Source organism: Diadema setosum, chromosome 14 (genome assembly GCF_964275005.1).
Source record: "Diadema setosum chromosome 14, eeDiaSeto1, whole genome shotgun sequence".
In the NCBI taxonomy this organism is placed as follows: domain Eukaryota; kingdom Metazoa; phylum Echinodermata; class Echinoidea; order Diadematoida; family Diadematidae; genus Diadema; species Diadema setosum.
In genome coordinates, this window is record NC_092698.1 from 21,230,826 (window position 1) to 21,256,467 (window position 25,642).

At 40.5% G+C, this 25,642-nt stretch overlaps 1 protein-coding gene across 1 annotated transcript in view; it reads right to left on the minus strand.

Annotated features, from left to right (window-relative positions):
• LOC140238204 (semaphorin-5A-like) overlaps window positions 1-25,642 on the minus strand; it is a 134,440-nt gene that overhangs the window by 103,614 nt on the left and 5,184 nt on the right. Inside the window, exon 3 of the mRNA XM_072318141.1 lies at window positions 12,082-12,180. Coding sequence (XP_072174242.1) covers window positions 12,082-12,180 — 99 coding nt within the window. The remainder of the gene's footprint in view (window positions 1-12,081; window positions 12,181-25,642) is intronic.

The following is a 25,642-nucleotide window of genomic DNA, read 5'->3' on the forward strand; positions in this document are numbered from 1 at the left end:
ACTGGATGCTCACGTCAGCATTTAAATGCATTGCTCCTACATCATTTTGTGGGATCTTGTCAACAAGTGCCGAGTGAAACCGAATTGAAATAGAAGGTAAAGCCTATCGCATACAGGCATGAAGCTGTACATCTCTTCGCTCTATCGTCAGCACTCTGTCATAATCCCTCACCTCAAACAGAGCGAGCTTTTTTTCCCGTATTATTCCGACGAGCAAATCTACCTCAGAATCCTTCTCAGGTGCCTGCCAATGGATCCGAAAATTGCCAGGTGTCTGCCTATCATGGCAAGGTGTAAACATTTTTTTCTCAAGAATAAAAGAGAGAGAAAGAGAGAATGACATAAAGAGAAAGACAGGGAGAAAGATGATGTGCCTGTCTTTGTGTGTGTTTGTGTGTGTGTGTGTGAGAGAAAGAGAGAGAGAGAATGTAAGAGAAGGAAATACAACACCAGTGTATATTCCTCAACCCCCACCCCCAACCAATGAGGAGATATCAAACATTCATGGCGTTCACAATTCCTGGGTGCCTTGAGTGTATACCGAACTCACGAATGACTCGTGGCCGTTAAATGCCCTCCAAGTTGCCTCTGCCTTGTAACCTACCAGCCCGTATCCACGTGGTCACATCCACTCGTCCATTGACGAGTGGCGCTCCTCGTCCAGGGGATGCGGGCGCTATGAGGGAAGTGTCCAATATCATCCACTTATCCAATCAATAACCTCGCCTCATCGTCCAAAATTCAGTTGGTACAGCTAATCGTGTCGCATTTCCTATAGCACGGCAGGAATACGGCATCCAATAAAACCCCCGTGAGGTCAGTGCCAGGGGAAGTCTGAGAAAGGGTTAATGACACTGCGCCCTCACGCCTCATAAACTCCTACATTAACCCATCTACTGCTGTTCTCATCACCCCTATGTGCCTTTACTTTTTTTCTCTTTTTAACTACCTTGGACAAGATCCTTCTATCTTGCCATTGGCAGTATACCCCTCCCCCCTCCCCCCTCCCCCCCTACACTGTTATGGTATTCTTGTAAAACTGCATGAAGTCAAGACAAGACGCATATGAAAATGCATGTTTACACTGATGTTTGGTAATGACGAAATTTTGGTTCAATATGATAATGTATATGCTGCAATGCAAATAGACAAATTTTCTAACCAAATTTCCTGACCATTCATGCACTATTTTCTTCTTTTTTTTCTTTTTTTTTTCTTTTTTTTGGGGGGGGGGGAGGGGCAAATCCAATGCTACAAATACAATTATAGCCAACAAACATGGTCTCTGTTTACTGTCCATTTCAGGTCAAGCATTCATCATGTATCTGTTGTTACCATTACAGAAAAGATTTATGCATTTCCCATCAATTCATGATTTCCTTTCTTCCCTTTTTTATGAAAAAAAACCAGGAATGATCCTATTCCCCCAGTGAATATACACACCTCTGTCTAAGATTGCTTCACCTTAAAAAGAGGGGGGGGGGGGAAGGTATTGATTACGGAGGAGACTGCAATATTAAACCACTAAAAATTTCATCACCTCTTCAAAAACTTTTTATGCTATCGCCCATATACAGACAGAAATCAAGTGAAGCAAGGGTTGATCCCCTGAGCCCCACCCTTTAGTGGCAGATGACCCTTTAATGTTTGTGAACCCAAGCAGAGACAATATGTCTGCTATTTCAGCTACCAAAGGACCACTTAGAGAAAAATTGAAAAGCATGACGATGTACGTCTGCATTCCATAATCATATCTGATCCAGAAATGAATACTTCCACAGCTTGCCGACCAATAATGATAAAGGAACGATGCGGCACGCTGAAACGATCCCACGAAGCCGAACTGTAAAGAATACCCGCCAAACCACTTAAAGAGATCGCTCCCCAACCTCCTCCTCCTCCCCTCCTCCTCCTCCTCCTCCTCCTCCTCCTCCTCCTCCTCCCCCTCCTCCTCCCACCCCATTCTCCCTGTCATGTCTTATATGGAGACAGAAAATAACAAATACGTTTGGCTGCCGGATTTCGTTTCATCTGATGTCCAAAAGTTTGTCAGCGACTCTGAGTGAAACCGAGTAATTATATTACGAGTCGTTGATGTGAGCCATCAACCTACCCTTTTAGCTGAGAGCAGTTTCTCTCTCCATTTTTTCTTTTTCCCCCCTCCTGACTTGACCTTTCTGCTGAATGGCCAGTCATCTGATGGTCATACACTTTATGAAATTGGCTGGATTGGAACAGAGAAAAGCAACAACAACACACAACAAAACTATATATCAAGGTAGGGGTGGACATAAGTCCACGCTTGTAGCAAAGAGCAAGCTGAGGAGTTAGAGATGAAATGCATAAGAACTGATAGATTAAGTGGATCGATGTTTGAAGAAGCTGCATGAAATCTGACCCTAATGGGGGGAGGGGGCAGGGAATACGACAGATTTCTCCTGATTGCATGAGCATGTTTCAGAGCTATATGCCTCCAACAGAGACGTTTACCAGCCTGTCAGTTTTAGAAGCTGGAAAAAAAAAAGACGAAAAGAAAAACTTGCTGTGTTTTATTTGCCAACCAAACATCCCGTCCATATACTGGAATTGCACCACCAAGAAAATAAGCAACTGCCCTACATCCCTCACGGAACTTGCAGGTCAATTCATTGCAAATCAAATGACAAATGACAGAGTTTGTTGGCCTCACCTGAGATGGAGCAAAATGTTTAGAAATATTGCAAACATCCTAGCAGAGAAGAGCAGGATTACTTTAAGCAGCATGCCACTATCTTGAACTTTTGTGTGTAACAAAGTGTTGAAATATCTCAAAATGTCTCCCCACTCCCACAAAATAGCCAGTTATCAATTTTAAAGCTACTCTGTCAAATCAATTCATCTAGTTTGCAGTGAAGCAGAGCAAAAAGTCAATCGTGCTAATCCTTAACTTCTATGAGAAAATGAAATAGTCATCAGTTAACTTCTTTTTCAACAAAGTCATCCCAAACTAACCCAAATTGCTTTCAGGAAATCTTCATCAAAATCATATTTCAATCCATTAAATTTGCAAGATATTGCTAGAAAAAAAAACTGGTCCCACTTTGCATCTGAAAGTTCATTAATTTCTACCAGCACATGAGCGTTTCATGCATGTGCCACGAGGCATTGACTGTGAGGACGAATTTGTGAGTGTAAATGGCTCTTTGCACCAATGGGTTGGGGGAGGGGGAAGGGACGGGGGGGGGGGGGGGGGGGAGAGGGAGGGGACAGGGGAGGGGATGGGGATGTGGAACACACATCAGTCATCTCTGAGCACAGGTCCTTCACCACAGGACCTGGAACAAATTTATTCTGGACTGTCTCCTCCTCGCTATCTCCCCGCTCTTTCTGTAAAATGACGACGACAACAACAAACAAAATGACGCTGGTGAGACAGGGGTTGACTGAGGGCGATCAGCAAGGTCCCAACTGACAGCATGGTTAGTCACTAATTTGATTAAATGAGTAGAATTCATCCTTTCCTTCCACCCAGGAACGTGAGATTACTTCCAGAACACTGTCTCTATGTACTTTCTCTGAGAGTTTTGAATGCAGCAAGGGGACACACTTCCTCTGCTTGAAGTTGTTGTTATGGTTGTTGATGAGTTTGCGGCACCACTCATTCCACATACTGATGAGAACCAGTGTTGTAAAACCAGAAACATTCGCAGCATGAGACTTTCGCAAATTGGAGCTGACGGCCTTTTTTTCGTGAATTGCAGACCATGGAAAAAATCATGAGTATACTACATGTAGTGGATTGTGCAGACAAAAAAACTGTCCCATGCATTTCACTTTTTCTATATTGTGGCTTCTTGCGAAAATTGCAAAAGTTTCATGCATGCAAAAATTTCTGGTTTAAATGTATGCCTCTCCATCAGCAGTGGTCTGGCTTTTACACATTTTGTTGGATTTTATCCTGCAGTTGAAATAAAATTGCATCACTTTCATTTCCAATCAAAATAATTGCCAAAGCCACTTGCCTGTAATACCCCTTTCAGGTAATCGTGGATGCGGATAATAGGAGTACTAAGTCGTAAAATTTCGATTACATGAACGGGAGAGGAGTAGAAAAGTGCGCATTATTTTGATGCTGCTATTATGCGCATAATTGCAGCATGAGGAGTAGATCGAGAATACATGAACGCATTTTACGACTTATCCGCACTAACATTCCACAGTTCGGTCAAAGGTCACTCGATTTCCCGCACAACCGCTGATTGCTGAGCTTGAGCGTGCGAGAGGTATGCATACATGTGAGGATATTCACCGGAAACATTACGTCATTATAGAGGCGTGCGCCGTAACCATGACAAATAACTCCGTCCTTCACACCATTATATGAACGGGTGCTCGTAAAAGTAGTGCGCACTTCATGGGATATATGAATGCGATTTTGACTACTTCATCCGCATTATTTGGATGCGGATAATTGAACCGCGATTACCTGAAAGGGGTATTAGTGGACAAATATATCCTTAAATGTATGGGCACCCAGCGATTTGTTGCCAAAGGGAACATTTCTATTGACAAAGGAATGATTATATTCATCGGAAGCAGAAAGTCTGGAAACAAGACAATGCCGATGGATGGTGCAAAACAAGAGGAGTAATGCTCTGTTTGCTACCCTAGACCTGTCTTGGGTCAATACGGGTATGTACGGCTTTCTGCTTGTATTCCATGAAGGTATTGCTTGCTCTTAAAGAATACAGCCAAGCATTGTTGGCTATCTGCAGGATCAATACATTTCCAATTTGCCTAACAAAAACAAAAAAGGAATCTTAGATTTTACATCATTTCTTGGTCCTATTAGACAATGCTTGTGAAGTGCCACTTTTTTGTTCATTCTAACTATATTCATATTTTTCTAATGATATAATCTCCTTTTCCACCCATTGTATGAAAAAGAAAAAAAGATCAGCATTTTGTTCTAATTTTGATTTTATGTGAGATAAAACCAGATACTTGTCACATGATCTCATTATAAGGATTTCATAACCTTACTCAATTTCTGTGTCACATATACCCTTCCTAGCACAATAGAATGGCGATTTAAAAAAAAAAAAAATGAATTCCTGTAGGAACTCTCTTCTTTCAGTATGAAGAAGTTAGGAGGCTATCTCTCACACTTCTAAAACTTTGCGAGGACACGCACGTGGAAAAAAATAGTCGGATCGGAACGCGCATCGCCGCGACAACGTCTGCATATCCTCTTCCACTATCAATTTCTGTCCTCCCAGGGCAACAGGCCGGCAGAACGTTTCATCGCAGGGGAGCTCAGGGAGTCGTGATTCAGTTTCCTGTGTGAAAAATCACATGAATTACGAATACTGCTAATCTTCTTCCGCGCCGCGCTGGCAAAACTCTGCAGCCCACCCCCTCCACTACCCCCCCCCCCCCCCCCTCCGGACGAGATTTACACCCCGACATCCTGTTATAGGATGCCGCATGTTGCTGATCCCAGTTAATGCTGGATTTCATGAAATAATGCTGCATGATGTAATTTCTGCTGCTGCTGTTGTTGTTGTTGTTATGTTAATCATGCCATTTCCCCCATGACCTATGTATCTGTGCATGTTATCAAATTTCAAATATCTGATGATGACAATATGATGCGTATCTTTGGTCTCTTAACGGCACAGATTGGCTTTTGCTCTCTGTCCGACAGCCACTCTCATTTCAGGTCAATTTTGAGGAAAAAAAAATTAAAAAGCCCCTAAAAATGAAAGTTTCATTTAAGCAAAATAAATACAAAAAATATACACGAGTAATTAAAGATTCAAATGTGTGATGTACAGTAGTACTGATCCAAATCAAACTTGAAAGTTGGATGAGGTGATGGTGTCATCACTGTTTTCTCTTTTGCTGGAATTTTGTAGCAAAAATGTTATGAATTTTTTTTAGATAATTCAATTTCTTTCAAGAAATGAATCACTGCAGAATCATTACAACTCCAGTAAATTTCAATGCAACAGAACTTCTTTCATATAGCATATACAAGTAGTACTATGGTAGCTGTTTGCATGCAAACCAAACAGAGACTTGTAAATGGATGAGCATATTATCAACTCATTTCAATTGAAATATCAATGGGACCAATATGGTTCTCACATGAAAAAACAAGGAAAAGTAGAAATTACGCGGTGCGTAATATATGTCCACGCCGGAAGTAGCATTTTGTAACAAAATGTGCAATATAGGTAAAAAATCAAGGTCAAAGGTCAAAGAAGTCAAAGGTCAAAATTCTGTGTAGAAGTTTTGAAGCCCTCACCTAGTGCCATCACATAAAGCAAATGGAATCGAAATTGGGTTAGAAATGGCGAAGGAGTAGCATTTTGTAGCCAATGTACAATATAGGTCAAAAATCAAGGTCAAAGGTCAAAGAAGACAAAGGTCAAAATTCTGTGTAGAAGTTTTGAAGCCCTCACCTAGTGCTATCACATAAAGCAAACGGAATCGAAATCGGGTTAGAAATGGCGAAGGAGTAGCATTTTGTAGCAAAATGCACAATATAGGTCAAAAATCAAGGTCAAAGGTCAAAGAAGTCAAAGGTCAAAATTCTGTGTAGAAGTTTTGAAGCCCTCAACTAGTGCCATCATACCATCATATAAAGCAAACGGAATCGAAATCGGGTTAGAAATGGCGAAGGAGTAGCATTTTGTAGCAAAATGTACAATATAGGTCAAAAATCAAGGTCAAAGGTCAAAGAAGTCAAAGGTCAAAATTCTGTGTAGAAGTTTTGAAGCCCTCACCTAGTGCCATCACATAAAGCAAACGGAATCGAAATCGGGTTAGAAATGGCGAAGGAGTAGCATTTTGTAGCAAAATGTACAATATAGGTCAAAGGTCAAGGTCAAAGGTCACAACTGAAATTCTGTGTAGAAGTTTTAAAGCTCCCATGTAGTGCTATCACATAAAGCAAACAGAATCAAAATTGGCTCATAAATGACAGAGAAGTAGCAAATTGAACATTTTGATCACACACGGACGCACACACGGACGGACGGACGCACGGACGGATGCACGGACGGACGCACGGACACACACACGTACGGAGCCCGTTTCATAGTCCCCTGCTCGAACTCGTTCGGCGGGGACAAAAAGAAGAAGTGATATTTGGTTTATACTTTTATTGTTAGATTTTTAAACTACATACACACAATAGGGACATAGATCTAAATTTCTCTTGTATGTTCATAAGCTTTATTCTTTCCTCCTGGAGTATGTCTGATTTTGTTTGGATAAAAATGATTTATATTATCCCCCCCCCCCAAAAAAAAAAAAAAAAAATGAGACAAACTGTATTCAAATTTTAAAGACAGTGGTAAAGATGTCTCCAGAAGAATTAGCTACTTTGTTAATATGTCCAAAAGTTACTCTTTAATATGATAACATGTTTAGAAATTTTCAAAAATGTATCCTGAAAATGGTTAGAAAATTGGCAGCCATCCAGTTCTCAAGACCATTTGATCGAATCTCCTACTTCTTGTCCGTTCTTGTCTGCGTCCTTTTCTACCAAATCCTGTGATGCTTTACCCTCTTCTTCTGCTTATTCCAAAGCTTTGATGTTCTCAGACTTTTGAAAACCAGTGGCACGTGCAAAATTCAGCTGGTATAGCTGTCCTTGTTGTCACTGCTGTGAGTTGCTACACGTTATTGTCATCTGCTAATGTCGTGACAGATTCCCCCATCCTTGTCTGAAATGTGGACAATTTGAGAGTGTCGAAGCTGGCATGGGAAACCAAGATGCGGATCCTTGGCCGTAACCAGTCCTGGGAGAGATCCCCGCGTAATGACATTAGGTGGAGCATAGACGGGACAGTTGTCTACGGTAATCGCAAACATCCATGATGCAGCTCATCAATTTATTGAATGATTGCCCATTATCTTAAACCACTTAAAGGAAAAGTCCTCCCAAAAACTATTTTCCTTGCCGAGGATTAAAGCCAAACTAAATATCGCATGCAAAGTATTTCTGTTTCATCCCAGACTGTTGGGAGCCAATGATACAAGAGAACTCTGGAAATGCATGGAAACGTATGGAATTCCGCTAAGGGTGGGCATCCACAAAGAAAATTATCAATTTGTCCTTGAATATTGATAACAGCTAATGCCCAGTGAAAGACCATCTATTTCTTCTTTTACATTTTATTTGTGATTTGGACAAATAAGGAAAATTCAGTTTCAGGCTCTCCTGGATAACAGGGTTTCTGTGATTGAAAGAAAATGGGTAACGATTAGGTTGCCCTCTCGGCATGCTTAAAGTCCACACATCTCATCAATGGCGGAGAGAACCATTCGTGACGGCGGCATTTTGACCTTATCGACCGTCGAACGTTTCCCCCGGACCCCCTCCTCCGTTGTCCCACCTCCTTTTCTGAACTTGAACCCTTCTCTCATTCTTCTATTCCAATTTACAGAGCAATTCAGTCAAATATCTGATAATGCCTGGGTACCAACAATGCACTTTGCACATGATTGGCCTTGGAAAAAAAATGGAAGATCTCCTTAGCAAGCCTTACTTAATGCATCCATCAAACTTCTATGATACATGTCTGCTTGCAAAAGGTACTGAATATCAGCAGTATATGTATGAAATTCAAAATCATGTTACCTCAACAGCTGACAAACACTTTTGCCTTGAGAATCCTTTCAATGAAATCATCACTTTGTAAAAAAAAAAAAAAACCCAAAACATAAAAACACACACACAAAAAAACAAAACATGCATCAGCTGGGGATTCATTTTGAGAAGTCCCATATGAAGAGTTATGGTTTTAAAAAGTAAAAAAAAAAATGAAATTTTATCATAGCTTTTCACCACTGGGGCATGTTACCATGGAGCTACAAACAACATGTAGCTCCATTATGTTACTAAAAGGCAGTTGTATTTACAAATATCTCAGTCGGTCTCCCTAGAGGCAATATCATCGCGTAGCGTGCGATTAGAAGGAGCCATTCAAGAGGTTAATATCACTGGTCGTTTTAAAGGAATATTACCTCTCTTCTGCAAAGCCCTAGAGATAATCACAAAGTTTCTTAACATGCACTGCTCTGGCATTTACTAGAACAGATGCACAACTTCCATCCATTCCCCCCCCCCCTCTTTGTATGTGAATTGCCTGCAGTTTCTAGGTGAAAAAGGAATGACAACATCTCTTGCTCATGGTCCTACATTGTATCTTTTGTGCAGTGCTTACAGCATTTTCGACCCATCGAAAGAAAAACAAAAATGTTTATTGTCACTCCTTACATTCTCATAGGGCAATGAATCAATATAACATGGTCACAGGTGTGGAAATGGATCTGTGGAGGCATCATTTCTCGGCTGTACGTGCGTAAAATCTGTGAGGACACCTTCAACAGTGGGGAAAAAATAAATAGGGGTTATCTACCTAAAGACATCATTGGGTGGGTGTATTTTTGGGAGGTATTTTTGGAGCTCGTTCTCAAGACGTAAGAGAAACCCACTCACCTCAAGCGTTTTCTTCCATGGCCCGCCCTCCCACTCTCTGACTTTTTAACTACGGCTGTGGGGATTTCACGGTAAACAGCTCAGAAAAACGAGAAGGGAATTCCGAAGGGCCGTTATTTCTTGTCATATTATCAACATTCCCCTCCCCTCCCCACTCCCCCAAGGGCAAGGGGGAGGGGGAGGGCAGGAGATGTGAATAAAGAGAACATGTCATCTTACATCAAACTCTGCTCGTTGTCGCACATAATAACGTGGAGCGCCATCGTGACACGGCTGACCCACTTTGAAGGGAAGAGCCGTCCCTTCGGAGTTTGTTACAGATGTGATGCACGCCTCAAAACACACACACACACAAACATGCAAACTCACAAAAGCGAAACATGAACTGAAAGGCTGGAAGTCCATTGACATTTCATATTCCACAGTAAAGAATAAATCAGTAAACACATGTGTTTTTAACACCTCTTCGTATCTAGGAAACGATGCACCATGTATACGCACCCCCTCATCTTCATTCGCCCCCAACAGTCCCCAAGTTTTGAAGCCAAAAATGTCATTATCCCCCATCTTACCAATTCCCATAATTACTACAATAAATGTGGAAATTTTAGCGCATTTTTTTTTTTTTTTTTTTTTTTTGGGGGGGGGGGGGAAGGCTAGGCTGCGTAAGGTACATTTCGTGTGCTTTTAATTCTGCAGAATCAAAACATAAACGTGTTACATATGGCAAGCAAAAAAACAATTGGGTGCTTCAATTTTCACTCTAGTATCATGTCACACAAAATGCACAAAAATTACCATACAGCAAAAATTTCCACACAGCAAAAATTTCCACTTTGACAGTATATTGCCTTTAATACCCTACAGATTTTCCTCACAGAAAGCTCAGCATATGCTGTTAAATCATTAATATTCCTAGTTGTGGCTATCACGTGAGTGGGAAGTCACAAATGGGAACAATACAGACTGCCAGATATATGGTGATATGATGGTTACGAACTCATCAATTACTTAGCTAATGAACTGATGAAACATTCATAAGTAATCACTCATCATGAATAATATGTGAGTATCTCCTTGGAAATCAATGTGATTTTTGGGGGGTCAAATTTCAATGCTTTTTCTCAGTTCTTTTTTGCAAAGAATTGGACAAAAGTTCATGAGTTCAACTTGATATCACCATATGGCAACAGACTCTGATATTGTCTGCTTTTAAACCAATGTTCAGCTCTCTACCTCTGCTATGTCTTCATACCTTTAAAATCAATGGAATATTTGAGGTAAAAAAAAAGAAGATATCTATTGTGTAAGTTAACCTGATACATATTGACTTCTTAATGCCCAAAGACTTAATACGCAGGGCCACCAGGTTTCCATATTAAACAGGTTAGCATTTCCACTTCCTACTCTCCACCAATAACTGATGCTACATTTGCAAGAAGGGATATTTTTCAGAACACGCTGGAATGTCGTTGCTTTTGATACAATGTTGCCAAACACGTCACCATGGTAACTCCCAAATTTAGAGTTCATTCAGCCAGGGCAGTGACATAGCCGGGGGGAAAGACGATGTGAAAAATCTGTGAGCTTTAGTCTGACCTAATTTTCTTCTTTTTTTTTTCCCTCCCCATCCAAAACTTCTCTTGATTTGTCTGCAACATTTATCATAAAGGGGGTAGCAACAATGACGCCCACACGAGAAATGCGACGAAGGCCAGCGTATCTCTGCTTTTTACAAACATCTAAACTAAAATATACGTAGCTCCTTCCTGTGGAGCCACAAGGAGAAAAACAATATCACCCCAAATAGTGTATGTGTATTTGCTTCAGCTCTGTTACTAGGCATGATGATGATGAATGAATGAATAGACAAATCATGAAATTCGCGGTTGCATTCAGATAATGGGATTTTCATTCAGGCGAGGGACATTGTGCATCCATTGTTCATCAGACTTTTATGTGTCAGACACATTCATATTTTCTGGTTGATTCATGGTACATAGAAGGAGATATTGTAAACAACAAGTTTGGAGCATACACCAATGTGCAAAGAGCTGGTTGCATTTTTTATTCTCTCAACGAAGCGTTTACTGCAAAAGCTGATCTCTTCCTACAGTCTGTGAATTTCATGAAAGTTGTATGAATCTTACTTGGTATGGTATCAAATAAAAGTAATTTATATGTTTACAGTCCCAGAAGCAAAGTGGCTAATGAAAAACAAAAAAACAAAAACAAAAACAAACAAACAAAATATATAAAGATTTCACCTGCTACTTTCTGAGATATGGCCACTCCCGAAGATTGAACCCTTTCCCTGCAATAATCTAGTAAGTCCTGGACAATGTCTGCGAGGATTTTGGAAATAAGATGATACCAGTGGTTCTTATACACTGTGGGCAGTGTACTTTTGGTATATATAATTAGGTCTTTGATATGGGGCATACTTTGTTCATTCATTGCTGCATCCATTTGTAGAATGTGATTTCTGTTTGATGTCAGCCTTTTTTTTTTTGTTTTGTTGTTTTTTTTGTCAGCCTTTTTTTTTTTCAAGTCTCCATTGATTTGATAATGAGGCATTTAACACTTACATTTCTCCAGGTACATAGGGGGTTGAAGGCATTGGTTCCGCAGGTGAATACTCTCTCTTGGTGGACGAGGAGGACACGGATGTAGTTACAGCAGTCTTCCTGTAAGAGGGACAATAAAAAGCAGATAGGGTTAATGAGTGTGAAGTCAGCACACATGAGGTGTTTCAGACTTTAAAAGAACTTGCTTGTAATGACGTTTCTGAAACAGGTTTCTCAACAAGTTCAGCTTTACAAAGTTTTCACACACGACAGAAATCTGTCAAGTATTTTTTTTCATCAACAAATTGTTGACAAAATCGAAATTTATGATATGTAGTGAGCTCTCCATGCATTAATATGTCTGTCACCATGTACAGTAATGTACCAACAGGGGGCTCGAGGGATCAGTACCTGCAAATTGTGTTGCGCAGCACATTAATCGAAAGGTCGGCTGGCCTGGTGCGCGCATTTTCAAGTGAACCGGAAAAGCGATGGAGATGATGTCATTTAAACGCATATGTGATGTGAGTTGCGTTTATGCTTCCCCGTCAAACGTGATCAGTCAGAAACGCCAATTGTAAACGCACTTTTTTGTGCGTTTTGAAACAACGTTTTGAAATGGGCAAGGATGCAACTGCGTTTGGAACTAAACGCGTATCAAAACGCTGATTCTGGCCCGAAAAGGGGAAGAATAAACACTGCCTTTGTGGACAACAATATGAGTAAAAGGTCAAGTTAAGCTACACCTATCATCCATGTTTTAGACTCCAAACACTTCAGATAAGGACGGCATCCATCCAGACTTGAGCAACACTGGACTGGAAGACACCTCCGGATCCGAAACGGCCAAACCGGATGTCAAACGGTGTTTGGGAAGAACCTGATTTCACTTTGCTTTCAGACTTTCGAATTACTTACGGAGTGTGAAACATGCTTCTAACATTCCTCACAAGTTCCTTGCTAATCATAACAGACAGGGGATATAGTACTTGGCTCACAGTGTTTTGTCACACATCTCCATGGACAGGGGCTGAAAAGCGGGTGGGACAGGGGCTGAAAAAGTGGGTGGGGCAGGGGGGAGGAGAGGAAGAGGGGCGAGGAAAAAAAAATGACCTCGCCCATGGGGAAACTGCAAGTGAACCTGCACGAGTCTTCATCCGGACCCATATTTTGTGCTGAATTCAGCCTTTCATGAACCATCAAATCCTTACTCCCTACAGAATTTAATAGGTTTACTATAAAGAAAAAAAATGCAATAGTTGTTCACAAGGATTCATCATTTTCCTGAGAGTTAGATGTCAACCCAGCATATCTTCTCTCTGGAATAGACTGAACTCAAGGCATATTAAATCTCCCCACATTCACTCAACTTTGGTACTCACATCAGAGCATTATTACCCATATGTTCTCACACAATGCATTGTATTGCACATTTTGTATTGTGTGTGTGTGCACTAGCTCTTTCATTTGTTTGCTGCCTACTGTGCTACATAAGAAACATGGCCATAATATAAGCCACACATTCCATCAATAGATTAACATTGGCTAGCATTACTATATAGGCCTATCTGCAAGAACATTATTCTATGCTGCTGCACATTATTTATCACCCCCTTGACTATCAAAACATTGCTTCCTCATCATTCCTGTGTATTCCTTTATAGAGTAAAATCTCTATCTATCTATCTATCTATCTATCTATCTATCTATCTATATAATATACAATGTATTTATGAATGTTTCTCTATCTATCTGTAAGTGTGTCTGTGTGTGTCTGTGTGTGTGTTTGAGGACCCCATCAAGGAAAAAAAAAATAACCCAAAACAAGAACAGAAACATGCCAGGGAGACTTTCCCTCTCCAGCTTATGCAGCAGAATATAGGACTGACTTCAGGCAAAAAAGGAAGCCAAGGTCCCCAGTGGGAAATACTAGCCCGGTTGTCTGGGAGCAGGTCTGCAGGCGTATTACAAAATTTGGTGGGTTCCTTCCCTCCTCTCTGAAGGGTATACACTCTCCCACTACCTCACACCAGATGGATGGCTGAGTGCATGAATGTAGAAAGCATCACGATTGGAGTTTGTTCTCCCGACTTTGTTTGGCGGCACGTGGGCGTAACCACACGCATTGCAACATCTGCCGACGCCCCTCCTCGCTCTCCCGCAGCACTTACCCCCCAACACTCTCCAGAGAGCATCGCAATAAAGTCCTTCAGCCCCTGAAACAGGAGAAAAATCCTATCACAACACCCATTACATTGGACGTCTTTCATGATACCCAGTGGTAACCAGAATCTTTCCACCACACACCACTCCCAATGGGGCCAAATGAAAAATATATCCGTTTTCGAAATATGAAACTCGAGAGGTCGTTCCATTGAAACATATACACACATAAACATACACATTATTGTGTAAAGGTGTCTGTGAATATATTAGAGAGACAGTGTAGGGAGAGAGAGAGAGGGAAGAGAGAGGATATATTCCAGTTTCCCTTCATTTTATTAACCTTTGACCCAGTTCGTATTGTTTTGAGACATACAGACTGTAATGGGAATGGCCTGCGTAGGTGAGAGGGTGTCAGTTTCCAGACGACCACCACCCCCTTCCAATCTTCCTCTGATATGCTAAGCTCTCAATCCATCATTCTCCATTATATATCCCTAATATGGAATATACCTGTATATATTCTACTCCCTCTCTCTCTCACACACACTCCTACACACCCTGAAGGTATAGCAGAGGAATGAGAAGCGGTATCTTAAATACATATATCCAATGCTTACTGTTTCAATATATGTTTTGTTACTTATCTTGCATTATGATGGTTCTAGGACACTTTCCCCCTAGTCATTTTACCCCACACCCTTTCTCTGACCTGAACTCTATTCCTAATCCTGAACCTGATTTTAACCCTAAACCAAATTCTAACCCTAAACCTTACTCTGACCCTAATTTTACTTCAACCCTACTGCTAACTGATACTTAGTTGGGGGTACATGTAAATGTCTGAAATGCCCCCTAAAAGGTGCTATCCCAAACATGTTTGAGCCAGAAATGAATTTCTGTGGAAATGATAAAAGCATTTGTTTGGAGCAGGAATTGGAATGTGTTTTAAACATCGGAAAGATGACAAACACAGCCTGAGAGACACTAAACATCAATACGTGATGAGTTGATTGAATCTGTGAAAGAAGAAGAGGCTTTTTGATCTTGCAAACAGTCAAGTGCTCCTCGAGCTTAGAACCAAGTCATGCTCATGACACACGACGAAGCCCCACACTGCACTACATGTCATCATGAGACCTCCAGCGATCAGAGTCAATGTTGCTTCAAAGAGGATGGACCAAAACTTTCTCCACAAAGTGGTTCAAAAATGTGCTCCAGTACAGCTGAAGCAGTTTTAAAGGCATAATTTACCATTTGCAGACGAAATAAAAACCCAGCATTAGTGCTTTAAAATGGTTCTAAAATGTGAGTTAGAAATAGAAACAACCACTGTGGAAATTTGAATCAGTAAAATTGATGTTAAGTATTGTTAAATATACAAAATGTGAACAATAGTTATAATAAAAATGTTTCCAGACTAAACCGTCTACAGTTACGGTTTATTGAGAAATATACTGACATCTCCTTATATCTAAGGCTTTATTGCAAAACTTTCATATGGTAGGATGTTTTGTGGTACAACAGACCTACACATATGCATGAAAGGGGATCTTGAACATTTTTCAAATGACTGCTCCCAAAGGTAACCTGGACCTTTAAATGTGGGCATCCCCCATTCCTTCCATACAAATCTGTCAATATTAGTTGACCCACTTTATATACAAGACCCTTTTCAGCATCCCTCCCCTTACAACCACCACCATCTACCCCCCCCCCCATCCCCCCCCCCAAAAAAAAAAATCCATAGTTTGTTCCCCAAGTGTACCCAGCAGTATACTTCTACTCGAAAAGGGTTGGACAGAGGTGGAAAGCTGCGCTGGAGAGGAAAGTAGCTGCCACTGACATGCAACCGGCCATCGAGTCAAGAGGCAAATTGGATGGCGAGCAGAAAATGAAACGAGTGTATAGATCCTTCCATGCATATGCAACTTCAAACGGTTGTAATTGCACGGAAATTTGAGGAGCGCACAAGAACCATTCCAATCAATTTTGCCCTCCTTCTTGTCTGTGTGCCGGATGCAATGACTTTGGCTGTAAATCATTTTCTAACTTGTCCCCTCTCTCTCTCTCTTTCCTCACAAACTTTTTGATCTATTGGACAGAAATTCAGTAACATGGTCTCAGGAAGCATTAATGTATCAGAATTTTATTTCAAACTGTCTGCCTGCATGTAATACAGAGAAAGTTGGGGGGGGGGGGGTGGTAGGGCATCTAATGCTTTTGCTAGATACGGCACGTAGGAAACATTTGTCCCATCAGCATCATGCTCACACAGACTGCATGGCAGAGACACATTCTGTCATCGTCTTTTGGCGTCTCTCTCTCTCGTCTGCACGTATCGCAAACTTGCGGCTGTTATTCTTTCATTACGGGGCTGGCGGGCCATAATTTCACCACACTTGGATGCAGAAAACTACATCCTGCATATTCAGAATCTCACGCATGCTTGAAAATGTTTTAATGAAACCTCCAGCGACGTATCCCTTCAAGGAAACGTGATCAACCTTCAATGAAGGCTCATTAAATTTTGAACAGAAATTAGATCAGCAGTTCTATTAAGTAAATGTTGTCACTGCTGTCACATTTGCCAGAAAGCTGGTGCTAATCTCATAAAACATAAAAGCTTAAAATGAATATCTACCAGCTCAGAATCAAGTCTCGGAATCTGACTCCAACTCTATCAAAAATATTTTGAGAAAGTGTTGAATGGTCTCATTGCTGAAGCAAACGATTGCCCATGTTGTGCACATGGCATAGCATTCTGATCCAAGGTAATGCTCTAACATTCATCCAGCGAATTACAAGTTTTCACCTGAATTCAGCCGGAAGATATATCCACCACTTGAGAAGAAAGGGACTGAAATTTGGTTCTTGCTATCAATACTGTCACGTTCTGCCATCAAATTAGATGGAAGGTGTTTTCATTAATCCGCGTCCGTGTTCTAATGAACTTTTGCAGACAGTAGGAGGGCTGGGGGAAAAAAGATGAGCGCTTAACATATCAAGAGCACACACCTGAGTTGCATCGAAAATGGCCATATCTCACAAAAGTATTAAAAAATGGGGAAAAAACGTGACATTTTCCACTAGCTGTACTTCCTTTGAAAGAGACAGGCGAGGCCGAAAATAAGCCCAATATCGTAATGCGGGCAGTCAGACGGACAGACATGGTGTTATCATGCGGCGTAATTCTGTTTTGGTCTCCCTAGCATCACTAATCATGACTGAACTGCGTAAAAGTGGTCGACATGAAAAAAGTCCTTTCTTCGTAGTGTTTCTGCAAAGATGAACATGCTGGGTTAGACAGACCTGGGAGATAAGGAGATAAAAAAATCCCCTTCATTCCCACCCCACCCCTCAACCACATATAAAGACAGACATCTTTTCTTTTCTTTTTTCAAAGTATTCCATACAGACAACAGAGGGTGAACGTGACTTCAAATTTTCATCATGCACTAGAGAGGCATATTTCAATGACAATGGGAAGATTAGGGAACAAAAAAATGGATCATCTAAATCTGAATCCAACTAACATTACTAAATCAGGGGTATACTTTTACTACTTAGATATCTGGAATCGGTTAAATGATGCACCGACTTCTCCCAGAATGGTAACCTTAAAAGTACAGGAAAATATGATCTATTCCTCATAAAGAGGAACAACAAAGATAACGCAGGAACAGATCAATTTAATCTGAATCATAGTTGTCTTCATTTTCTTTTCTGCAGCTGCAAATATGGGATCATTTGCATGGTGTCTCCTTTCTGTATGTATGACATTTAGAATGACATCAAAACTGCTAGAGAGCTCACTCCTCCTGCAAACAGAAATAAAGAACTTCTACATCAAAAAGAAATAGAAGAGCAGGAGGACAGAGAAATCTGAGTGTGAGATGGACCCCCCCCCAAAAAAAAAAATCAAGTTCAAGATCACGTGGGAACGTTCAGTTTCAAACTGAAATCCAAGAAAGCATGAGGAACTGTGGATCTCCTAATCAACATTGTCCTTCATCTGTACTTCAGACAGTTGAAACTGCTGTAAACAGAGGATATCCCCCCATTCTTTCAACCTCCCCACCCCCTTTTCCACTCCCCCCTCACCCTCCCTCCTCCCCCTTAGTGTTCCCTCATCCATTGCACTTTCTATATGTTTCCCTCGGTCCCTCTGTCACATGAAGTATGACTTTCAAATCCAGGCAAGCGCATGAAGCTCAAATATTGATTGAACTCGGCTGGGTCGTGTCAGCTCATCAATCGAGTCTTAGATTCTCCTGCTAAATGCCCTTTTTCTCGGGGAACACCAAACAGAGAGAGAGAGAGTTGAGAAAAAAAAAATATATGGAACTTCTGCACTTTAGGCGATATCCTTAAATCTTTTACTCATTCATAATCCAGCTTATTTTAACACAGAATCCATGTTCTCCATCAACCCAAAAGGTCAGGGAAGAATGCACAAGGCTGATGCCTCTGAGGTAAATAGACTTCTCAGACAGGGTTTTTCATTTGGACAACAATGCCATAAATATAGGTACAGAAGTGAATGAAAGCACACCATATTCACACTAATGCTGCACATCTTCAATGCTGTCCACCAATTACACACATACACACACACACACACACACACTTTCCTACATTGCACATCAAACAAAATGAGCCTTCATCACTCAAGTTTTCATTTTTTTGGTATGTTTTTTGTTTGTTTTCTTTTTTGTTTACTTGTGTGTGTAGCAATCACTAGGCACATTACACACAAAGTTTTATATGCAAAGGGACGTGATGTGCTGAGAGTGTCATAAGCCATTGTTGCCTTTTTCCCCCATGATTCTGGATGACTTTTTATGAAGGAGTTGGATGCATCTCTTTTCATTTCATGAACTCACGTCTTCACAACATGCCCTCCCTGGCAGAAACAATGCAAGCAAGAAGACAGACAGGAGGAGATGAAGGGGTGAAAAGTTCCCCGTCATTTTGTCTTCTGAAAAATTCATGACCTATCCCCGGCGGGGCTACCCCCACCTCCCCCCCCCCCCCCCCCGCACTTTTTCTTCTCCCTCCTCCAACCATCCAGGTGTAAAAGGTTGATGGAGCTTATTAAAGGGGCGGCATTCTCCGCTACGACACACCAATGATGCCTTATATAGCTCTCTTCATGGTTGGCTTCACAAACCGACTCCTCGAATCATCTCAGGTAGGGGGCTATTTGTTGGGTCATGTAAACAAAATAAAAAGACAAAACAAGTGCCGATTCTTCTATTGCCACAACCTTTTGTCACCTACAAAAACTTGCTGCAGGAAAGGTGAATTTAGACATGCTATGGGTGAAACAATTCAAGTAGTACAGCCTTCCTTGTCTGGGATCATCTTCTGAACATTACAACATCCATGAACGATTTTGCCTTCATGGATGTACCTACATTTTCTCAACATGACAAAAATTTGATTACCCTCATACTCTTTTAACATAAACCTCAACTTCTTCTTTTTGTTTCCATATGTGATCCTGTCAGTCAAGACATCGTTAATCTGTATAACTTTTAAAAGACCAAATTACTACTTTATTTCAATGCCTCAGGCAGATCATATAGCAGCACCACATACTCCCAAACGATTTGGCCTCTATTGATCGAGTCTACGTCAACATCTACCTTTGATAGCAATCTATGAAGTACTAAAAATCTGGGCTTAGACTTCATGATTCTTTTTTTCTTCTTCTTCTGAAGACATAGCACTTTCATGGGCAGAGCAAATATTCATCACTGTTACAAAAACACTGGGAACCGCAGTTATACTATGTGAAACTACATGTAGTTTCTCCACCAGGTATTTCATTTTGCATAGTTTGGGCAGTGTGTACCAGCCAAACAAAACTTTCTCAATGACATCCATGTTTATATGGCAATGACTACAATGACTAACTCTGTTCAGTCACAGTAAATCATGTTTGAAGAGGCCTTAATTCTCCCATGAAATGGATACTTTCCTCTCGTAAGAACTGAAAGAACATACGACATCAACACACGTAATCACTTCTTTCACAGAAAATGATTTATAATTTCACAACTGTATGAACTATGTAATACATTCCCACTTGGATATTTCAGAAATCCTCCGCAAGTTTCTTACAAATGGAAGAAAATCAATACATTTTTGATATTGCCAGCTCAAAAAACAACCCCGTCCTGATCATGAAATCATGAAAGTTAACACCGTTTGACCTTCGGGGAAAAAACCTCCTTACAGAGGTCGCCAATATGAGAGAAATAAATTTGTCTCGCTGTGAGACTCGAAGCCCAGAGCGCCGGAGACTGAACGTGCTGCCTCGGGCGCCGCAAAATTAAAATGGTGCTTTTTTTTTTCATGGGACATTGAAATTTTCATGTGGTGGTATCAGCAACAGCTAAAGTTTTGTGGATCATGTTTCAGAATCAATTTTCACTCTTCTTGCAACTCAAGCAAAAAGCCATATATTTGATTCATTTTCATAATTCTGGAAAAAACAAAACCAACAACAACCAGCATTATGAAAACGCATCTCCACGTCTATTACAGCGGCAAATTGCACATTCCGCAGGGAATCTGTCACAACATTGCCCCGGCAACAATGCAAACACTGCACTTGAAGCCAATTTGCAGTGAACTTCTACCCCCCAAACCTCCTCATACAATGTTCGTGGCAATGCAGAGCACTTGTTAACCTCTGAAGAACATTTACCAGTCACAGACCATTATACAGGAGTAACTAAAGACCTGTCACACACATACACTCACATTAAAAAAAAATTGCTCCTAGTTGGCCAATTATGATACCATGTAGTTTCTCATCATCAGTAACAATAAATTCTTAGCCTGTGAATGTAATCCGAGCACTCAAAGTTTATTCCCTCTGATGAGACTCAAAGAATATCTGGTCTCGCTGGGTAGAACCAACAGCTCAGGCATCCTGAAGAAAGACTATTAATCCGCTGGAGACAAGTCCCGAGAATACTCGGGCAGGTATCTATGGAAAATGCGTGTTACAGCAAAATCAGTCCGTCCTCAACGGGTTAAGGGATTTTTCTCTCTACCCTTTTACTACTGTGTAATCATGAATATTGTTGTAACATTCTTATAAACTGGCCATGACTGCACAATGATTAATTGTTAACCAAAGCTTTACAAATTCAAAGCTTTCAACAAGACTACTTTACCCTGATTTTCCTTCATAACTTCAGTTATGTGTTCCACTAATACATACATGCACTCACTGCATTCATATATTTTTCAGGCTAATTTCCCTTTTATAAATATTTGAATGCCGACTATGCAAAAAAAAAAAAAAAAAAAATGTTTCCAAAATCAATGAGATGAGGTGTGAATGCTAAATACCTTATAAATTGAAACCTGAACGGAAGAACAGGAAAAAAAATCAATATACCAAACATCAGCCATATATGTAAAAGTGTAAAGGAAAAAAGAAATGAGTAACTACAAATTTGTTGCAAATTGAACAACTCAAAAGGGAAACAAAACAATGGATGGATGGCATGAAATATTGAATACTACATATCAATATTATGGAGAAACATGGGCCTTTGCCACCAAAGCATAGAGAAGAATGATGGAGGAATTATTTTGGAGACATAGTATAAGTGTTGTATAAGATAGCCCTCATATCAAGGTGAATAGGATACATGGATATGAGATTAAAACTGCCTACAGGAAACAAAATATTTGTTATTCTGAAGTAAGAGCTTTGGGGAAGAGCTTTAGATGAAATATAACCATCTGCATCAGAATTTGAAGGCATCGACAAACAACTTTCTGTTTCTGATTATATCCAAACTGGCAAAAGAGGGTTTACGATGAAGATAATCAGCTTTGAATGCTCAAGAGTGAATTTTTGTCAGTATTTTGATGATGCTTACTCTGAATAAAAGGGAGCAAATAAAAAAAAAAGGATAAGAAAAGAAAAAGAAAAAAGTCTGTTTCCTAGTGACACTTGCGATTTCCTGTTTTGAGGGTTGTGTGAGCTACCATCACCACACAAACAATTCTGAATCATCTTTTCTCCGAAGAGTTCCCCCTCCCCTTCTCTTGCGAGGGGTTTAGTGAGTCTGCTGGGGAAGGGAAAAACAAAACTAGTTCTGTCCCCAGAGAAACCCTGATTACTCACATAAGTTTTGTGTATTTGTAAGTTAGTTTGTCTTTGTATACAATGTCCATCTTGGTCATATGTTTCCTTCAGCAACCACCCCCCCCCCCCCAATTCTCTTTAAAAATTACGATACCCTATCAATAAGAAGGGGTCATGAACCATCTTTCTTCTTTGGGTTGGAGAAGCAGAGGCCCTTGTGACCAATCTTTGCTTATTTTTTCGTTCTTTCATGGTTCGACATATGTTCATGATAGATTAAAGGCGCAGATATGAGAGAGCATCGACTATCATGGCAATAGAGGCATCCGCAGCTCAGTTACCCAGCTGTGTGATAGACATTATCTCTTCTCGTAATATTTGTATGTACTTCTTTCACTTAGGTTTATCTGGAACGGGAGACTCTCCCAAATCATCAACATGGGGGCATGGGGGGGGGGGGGAGAAGGATTAATTTGCTATGCTCTACGGAGTCTACCGAGTCAATACTTCAACCTAAATTTGCTACAATTTATCAACATTGATCCAACCAAAGTAATTTTTTTTCTAGAATGTGGATTCTAAAAGACTCTATTCCACGTGACAAGCTCATTGGAATAACCTTGATACACCGAGATGCATTTCCAACAAAATTCAAGAGTAAGATGATGACACATTCCCCAAGCCTTTCCAAATCTCTATTGAACATCAAAGATGAGAGATCGCAGGAGAGACATTTCTGCCAGTGATGAAGCTCCCAAAAGATGAATCAGTTTTAATGCCACACAGTTGCGAACCCATCTTAATCCGGTTAAAAGAAGCAAAATCTAATTACGACATTCGACCCCCGCAGGGGGGCTTCGCGATGGGGATCGCGTCTTTGAAACGGATCTGACACTTTGATCTCTGAGGACACTTTCACACCCACACCATTGCAGGCTTAACTCTTTGCAAACTAAAATTGGATGTGCAATGTTAGCTCTAAGATGCAAAATTGAAATATCTAGGGTGCAATGGATTAACTGCCTACTGACTAGGTAGCATTCTTTAAGTTACGTGAGCACACACTACTTGAGATGCTACTAATTTCATTTTTCATAAAGGTCCTTTACTAAGCAAAATGCTGTACATTACAGGATAGCTTGTCTAAAATCTTAAGTAAAGTAACTTTTTTTGGAAGATAGAGAAATAAAGACCGTATAGATTTGCATTATGTAGTAAATTCCTAAGTTTCCCTCACTGCAACTAAACTTTGATATGCACAACCCCTAGGATGGCCCCATGCATACAACATTTAAGAAACGACACACTTATCGAAACAGTGCGATGACACCACATGTCATAGTCCCCTCATCTGCCCCGAAGCAAGCATTCCTTCTGGATATATGTCAAACAAATGGCACACCAGTAGAAAAAAACAAAAATAAACAACATGCAACAAGACATAACAGTGACTTTTCGATCCAAATCCTTGGATGAAGTGCGAACAGAGACGTAATGGTGACGTCAATGTTTTAAGTGTTTTACATGCACCAGGTGGATCGAGGACATGCAATTTTTCTTACCTCCTCCCCCCCCCCTACTTTTTTTCTGAATTTAGATATTGCTTAGCAGAGAGTAGAGCTGATGTTATGCATTTTCAAGACATTACCCATATCGACCCAGTGGCCTGACTCTTGAAACTTACTTTTCTTTCAGTCTGTTAATACTAGCAACGATCATGCCGAATCTTGGATGGAAATACATACATACTAGAGACAAGACTGACCACCGAAAAAGATTAAAACACATTTTCTCTATTTTCTTATTTTGTTTTTCTCCAAGCACAAAAAGCTTACTTCATTTGCCAAAGAATTAGATCTATTGAAATCTCACAGTAAATATTAAGAATCATATGGTATATAAGACATTACTACAAGTTGCCAAGTTACCTATTTTTCATGAGGGACCCTTAAGCAAACTACACAAAATTATGATGAATTAAAGAGTCTACATGGTTAAGTAAGACGCATATTGTACTACTACAAAGTAGATATGCATGAGAATATAAACATTCATTCATACATTCTTCCAACATTGCAAAATGAATGTGTGTCATGATTCTGCCCATTTGGTGAAGTTACTATTTACGATTGATTCGACAAGGTGTGAAAGTACCCCCCTCCCCCTCCAATGTGAGGACGGTAGGCCAGGCAACAGACTACACCCAGCCATGTCACTGAGGCAAGCCCAATGTCTCACAGAGGATGTACCCTCCTTGAGATAAGGAAAAGAAGGAAGGGTTCACAGGAGAGAGTGAAGGAGGATGCAAAAAAGAGGGAGGAGACTGAAGGGAGGTTGGCAGAGGATGGCAGGCTTGGCAGAAGGGGAAGGGGGAAGGGGGGAGGGGGACGAGAGGGGGGAAGCGTTTCTCAGATTGGTGGTGTCTGGATGTCAGAGATGATTGGTATCTGTAGTTGAATGTTACCTGATTGCAAGCATCACTCCCCATTTGAAATCTATCCCCCTGGAATTTTCCCCCTCTTTTTCGACTAGATGGGGAAAACCACTGAAATCAGAAAATATTTCCAATGTTTCCATGGAAACCATTTGGGGGAGTCATGACTTCCTGAAAGATATACCCATGTAGAGTTTCATGCAAAACTTAATGAAAAGGGAGGGGGTTGTGGTCCTTCAGTCAAATTTTTTAATCCCTCCATCTCTCAAGTGATATTTTGCACAAGAAATTCTGAGTGGCTCCTCACGATAACACAATCCCTATATATAGCACCTTGGGGGATGCACATGTAATTGCAAGATCAAATTGTAAGGTTTCAACCTTAGAATGTGTGTGATCCAATCATGTAGACAGTTTAAAGTGTCCTTCACACATTAATGGTGACTAACTGCTATGTTCCATGTCAAATGTAACCTGACTACAAGTACAATGTACTATACACATCTCATCTCTGCTTCAACTCAATCAAAACAAAGCTATAGTTGCATCTGTGTCCATAAGGAAGATTGACAAATTGAATATGCTGCATGCAGGGAGTAAATAGTCGACTAAAAGTTTTTGCGGCGGAGTTAATGCCATGTAACCTGACTCTGAGCAGTACACAGTGTTTGTATCATACATGTCCACCTCCTCATCAACACAAAGCTGTATTTACAGTGGTGTCCATGTTGGAGCTTTTCCCTAGTTTTTGCTTTTGAGTTATTTCAAGCACTGAAATCTTTCCATCTGTGCATATAAGATCTATTCATATATCTATCTGATAGTCCGTTCTAATATCACAATATGCCATTCTTCAGCGAGTGTTT